The sequence below is a fragment of the Diabrotica virgifera genome, chromosome 1, assembly GCF_917563875.1.
Source record: "Diabrotica virgifera virgifera chromosome 1, PGI_DIABVI_V3a".
In the NCBI taxonomy this organism is placed as follows: Eukaryota; Metazoa; Arthropoda; class Insecta; order Coleoptera; family Chrysomelidae; genus Diabrotica; species Diabrotica virgifera.
This window is the reverse complement of record NC_065443.1, coordinates 300,000,091-300,005,299: the sequence shown is the minus strand read 5'-3', so window position 1 is coordinate 300,005,299 and position 5,209 is coordinate 300,000,091. Positions and strand designations below refer to the sequence as shown.

The following is a 5,209-nucleotide window of genomic DNA, read 5'->3' as shown; positions in this document are numbered from 1 at the left end:
TAAATTTAAAAATATTCGAATTGACAGATGAAAACTCCACACCCACAATATCAAGCAACTGGCAGTACAGCAAATTATAGGCCTATCATTGGGTGTATTGTGGCAATATAAATTATTTTATATTTGTTAATATTAGAAAGGAGTGAAGCTTTAACCTGCCAATTCTTCAATACAAAGCTTTTCAAACTAACATAAAAAAATTATTCAGGTCATAATTCTAACAACGTTACAATTGATTGAGTTTTTATTTTGTATGACCCCAGTATCTGTGTGTATAAAAAAATTACTAAATTTTTAAACAAACTTCAATGAAAAAAAAAAAAAAAAAATTATCTTTTGAAAAAATCCTTTAACAACTTTCTTTCCCTTAAATGTCCATTGATAAATTATTGGTTTTGTTATTGTTGCATTTATCTAGTAGTAACAGATAGGAGAACATTTCATTTAGATGACCAATATCCGTTCTATGATTCATTGCATTAATATCTTGGCAAATGTAGGCCATTTCAAGAAAAAGTCTTTTGGTGATGTTACTTTCCTGTTCTACTACTTTGATGTTATTATAATCTATCCGATGCCCATTTTTAAATGCATGTTCACCCAATGCACTTCTTTCAGGATGTAGTCTATTATCAGACTTGTGGGATGTCATTCGGTCTTTAAGGCATCTTGATGTTTGACCATAGTATACTTGTTCACATGATCCGCACGGTATACAATAAACAACATCCGTTAAGGACAAGAGTGAGGATTGGTCTTTGAGTTTAGAAAAAACTTTGTTCACTGTTAGTACTGTTTTAAATGCAATTTTGATATTCTCAATAGATGAAAAAATTCTACTAAGTTTAAGGCAAATATCCTTAATATATGGAAGCGATACATATCTAATTGCGGTTTGTTTTGGTAAAGGATCTACAGGTCCTATCATATCTTGTGATAAAGATATATTTTCCTCGTTTCTTAAAAGACTACTTGAATTTTGTGGAGTGTTAAACAAAATTTTCTGTAGTAGTGTACTTGGGTATGAGTTTTCAATGAATATTACATCTGAATAGGAATGAATAGGAAACTATATCACCAATAATTTCCTGTTATGTAATTGACCACATACTTGACACCATCATCCTTGTTCTACCTTATAAATTTCATTTTATAAAAAAATATGTTGATGACATAATACTAGCATTACCAAGCACGGGCATAAACGATATACTTTGGTATTTTAATAGTTACAACCCCTACATTCAATTCACATTAGAACGTGAAGATGCTACAGGTTCAGTACCTTTTTTGGATACCAAATTGATACGAAAAGGTACCCATTTGCTGGTTGATTGGTATAGAAAACCTATCAGTTCGGGTAGATATCTCAATTTTTGGTCATACCATAAATATTCAATGAAACTTAATTTAGTTAAAGAAATGAAAAATCGTGTCCTTAAAATCAGCGATACCACTTTCCATACAAAAAATCTAAAAATTCTTTATACCCTATTCATTGAAAACTCATACCCAAGTACACTACTACAGAAAATTTTGTTTAACACTCCACAAAATTCAAGTAGTCTTTTAAGAAACGAGGAAAATATATCTTTATCACAAGATATGATAGGACCTGTAGATCCTTTACCAAAACAAACCGCAATTAGATATGTATCGCTTCCATATATTAAGGATATTTGCCTTAAACTTAGTAGAATTTTTTCATCTATTGAGAATATCAAAATTGCATTTAAAACAGTACTAACAGTGAACAAAGTTTTTTCTAAACTCAAAGACCAATCCTCACTCTTGTCCTTAACGGATGTTGTTTATTGTATACCGTGCGGATCATGTGAACAAGTATACTATGGTCAAACATCAAGATGCCTTAAAGACCGAATGACATCCCACAAGTCTGATAATAGACTACATCCTGAAAGAAGTGCATTGGGTGAACATGCATTTAAAAATGGGCATCGGATAGATTATAATAACATCAAAGTAGTAGAACAGGAAAGTAACATCACCAAAAGACTTTTTCTTGAAATGGCCTACATTTGCCAAGATATTAATGCAATGAATCATAGAACGGATATTGGTCATCTAAATGAAATGTTCTCCTATCTGTTACTACTAGATAAATGCAACAATAACAAAACCAATAATTTATCAATGGACATTTAAGGGAAAGAAAGTTGTTAAAGGATTTTTTCAAAAGATAATTTTTTTTTTTTTTTTTTCATTGAAGTTTGTTTAAAAATTTAGTAATTTTTTTATACACACAGATACTGGGGTCATACAAAATAAAAACTCAATCAATTGTAACGTTGTTAGAATTATGACCTGAATAATTTTTTTATGTTAGTTTGAAAAGCTTTGTATTGAAGAATTGGCAGGTTAAAGCTTCACTCCTTTCTAATATTAACAAATATAAAATAATTTATATTGCCACAATACACCCAATGATAGGCCTATAATTTGCTGTACTGCCAGTTGCTTGATATTGTGGGTGTGGAGTTTTCATCTGTCAATTCGAATATTTTTAAATTTACACACGGAGAGTTCCGAAAAGCCAATAATAAAAACTACTTGATTGTCGTGACAAAAACTAATGGCGATATAATAAAATTAAGAATAACAATGTCATGGCATGGTTTTATAATAATTAAGTGTTGTGAATGTAAAGCAATTTTTGATTTTAAATATAGGAGTAAGTTTTAGACTTAACAAAGATGACAGACTGTGATAAATTTTATCAACATTATAATATAACATCATTGATGATACAATCTCAATAAGTTTGTAAGTAGCGAATTTTTTAATTAATTATACCAACGTTAACAAACTATTCATCACATTTGTAGCTCCCTGATGAAGGACATAACCATGTCCGAAAGCTTGGAATAAAAAATTTACAAGAGTACACATTTCACTTTTTATTGCTGCAAACCCAATATTGAACGTTTACTTCCTTACGTTGTCAGCAAATACTTTTGGTTTATTATATATATATATATATATATATATATATATATATATATATATATATATATATAGATTTTTCGGATTTCCTACCGTTGAGCAAGCTACATATAGCTGACCGTGAGAGAAGCAGGGTTCTTTGAGGTTAATCTTATATTTTGAAGAAAGTGTTTTGATTCTTGTGTTTCCCCGGTCATGTAATGTAGAAATTCCTGTGGAGGTGCTTCCAGTGGTGGTAGTCGAATTTTTCCATTCATGCAACAGAGACCTGCTGTTTCTTTACTGAATTTTTTCGCGTGGCAAAATTGGCAAATGTTATCCATTTTTCCGATCACAACATGTTTATGATTGTAATATTTTTTCGTCGGTTCGTAGTGGAATGCTTCCTTTGTTAAATTATCTTTTAAAATTCTCGATTCTTCTATACTTTCGTTCTCTTTTCTTTCTTCATTTTTTGTGCTTCTCAGAGTTCTCATCCTAGTTCGTTGATTTTGTAAACGTGCTTCGCGCTCTTCTTCCGTTTCATTTCTTCTATGTTCTTTTTGTTTCCGCCGTTTCGCTGCAGAACTGGCAAGATCTCCTCCTTTTTTACGTCTAGGCATTGTATTCTGTAAAATATAAATTAAATAAACATTTTATAGACAAACAATTAAAAGAAAAAAAAAACAACCATTAGAATTAATTAAAGACACTATTAATTATCTTTTCAAAAATAATTATTTTTTCAAAAATAATTAATATAAATAATTAATAATCAAACTGAGAACTTCCTTTTTCTGAAGTCGGTTAAAAATACTTACATTTGATATTTCACAATAAAGGCTCACAGACGACTTTTTTCTTCTCGGCTTCAAAATCGAGAATTAATTAAACACACTATTAAAAATACTGACACGTGATACTTCAAAATAAATGCTCACAGATAACTTCTTTCAGTTCCTTTCGCAATCGCTTTTCAAATCGAACTAACTCTGGCGGGTGATACCGGGCCCTTATATATTCAGAGAGCTAGGCTCTAGCATATTCGGAAAAGTTCGAGAGTATTTTCTTTTACACATTCTAGAATGTACTCGACATTATCGTCCGCCGTAACAATAAGTTCTGCAGCTATAGCATAAGTAGTAAAGGCGCGAAATTTGAAAACTTAAATTTTTAAATATTTTCAGAATTAATAATTAATAATTTGAATAACTAAACTTATCTCGCTTCAACTCCAAAATATATATATTTATTATATATAATGATGATAATGATGTTAATACCGGAATATTTAAAAGTTTGGCGAAGGGGCAAAATTGGGAATATTTAAAAATTTGGTGGAGGAGCCAGGTCTAGTGCTAGCCAAGCTTGCTAGGAAAAGCCCTTATATCTTTAAAAATACGCCCTTTAAGTTAAAACGGGAACTTACTTGTTCGAGCGGGGATAAAGGGCTATTGCACTATATAAGTCCCTTTATCGTATCGGGAATCCTTTTTAAGTTTTATCGGCACACACATTTTATCAACTTAGTTTTATTATATATAATGATAATGATATTTCAAGCTTCTAGGAAGTACATAACTTCTATTATTAGAGTACGATTCGGGCACGCATGCTATCCAAAGCATTTATTTAAGATACAGGTTTTGGATAATGATAATTAATGTGAGCATTGTGAAGAGGATAAAGTGATTTAGATCATATATTTTTTGGTTGTTCTAAAAATACAATTTATTCATCTAAATTAATAAATGATTTATATTAAAATGTTACCTTTGTTTTAAACCTGTTTTGTATAACTTTTATTCCTTATGTGTCTGGCAGTATGACGGTAAGTCCAAGCCAAAAATAAAAAAAAAGAATGTGTGTGTACTTTGTACGCACGTAAGAAGTTATACTTCTAAATATGATTTCAATGAAATAAATATACTTTCGGACAGTTTATTTGTATTTTATTTAAAGATTAAATTAATTTTTACTTACTACTTTCCAAAAAATTTTATTAAAACAATACCAAAAATTAAAAAAGATTAGAAAACACCAGGATTCGAACCGGGGTCCTCTTGATCTCCAGTCCAACGCTCTACCACTGAGCTATACCCTTTTGTTTATCCGGGCTACAAGATTTCTCAGACATAGTGACAAACAGACGAAGTAAATGATAAAATACTTTAATGCCTGGTTGCACCAACAGATCTTAAGTTGCAGATTAGCTAAGCTCTACTTATAAATAGGGCCTCCTTGAGTATCACTTGAGTTGCACCAT

At 30.6% G+C, this 5,209-nt stretch overlaps 1 protein-coding gene across 1 annotated transcript; it reads right to left on the bottom strand.

Moving 5' to 3' along the window:
* Positions 1 to 3,023: 3,023 nt before the first annotated feature.
* LOC126885634 (uncharacterized) lies at positions 3,024 to 4,509 on the bottom strand. Its single transcript, XM_050652267.1, has 2 exons — positions 3,765 to 4,509; positions 3,024 to 3,572 (listed from the first exon to the last, which is right to left on the bottom strand). Exon 2 carries the CDS (start codon positions 3,564 to 3,566, stop codon positions 3,069 to 3,071), a length of 498 nt encoding a protein of 165 aa, XP_050508224.1. The 5' UTR covers positions 3,567 to 3,572; positions 3,765 to 4,509; the 3' UTR covers positions 3,024 to 3,068.
* Positions 4,510 to 5,209: the final 700 nt, after the last annotated feature.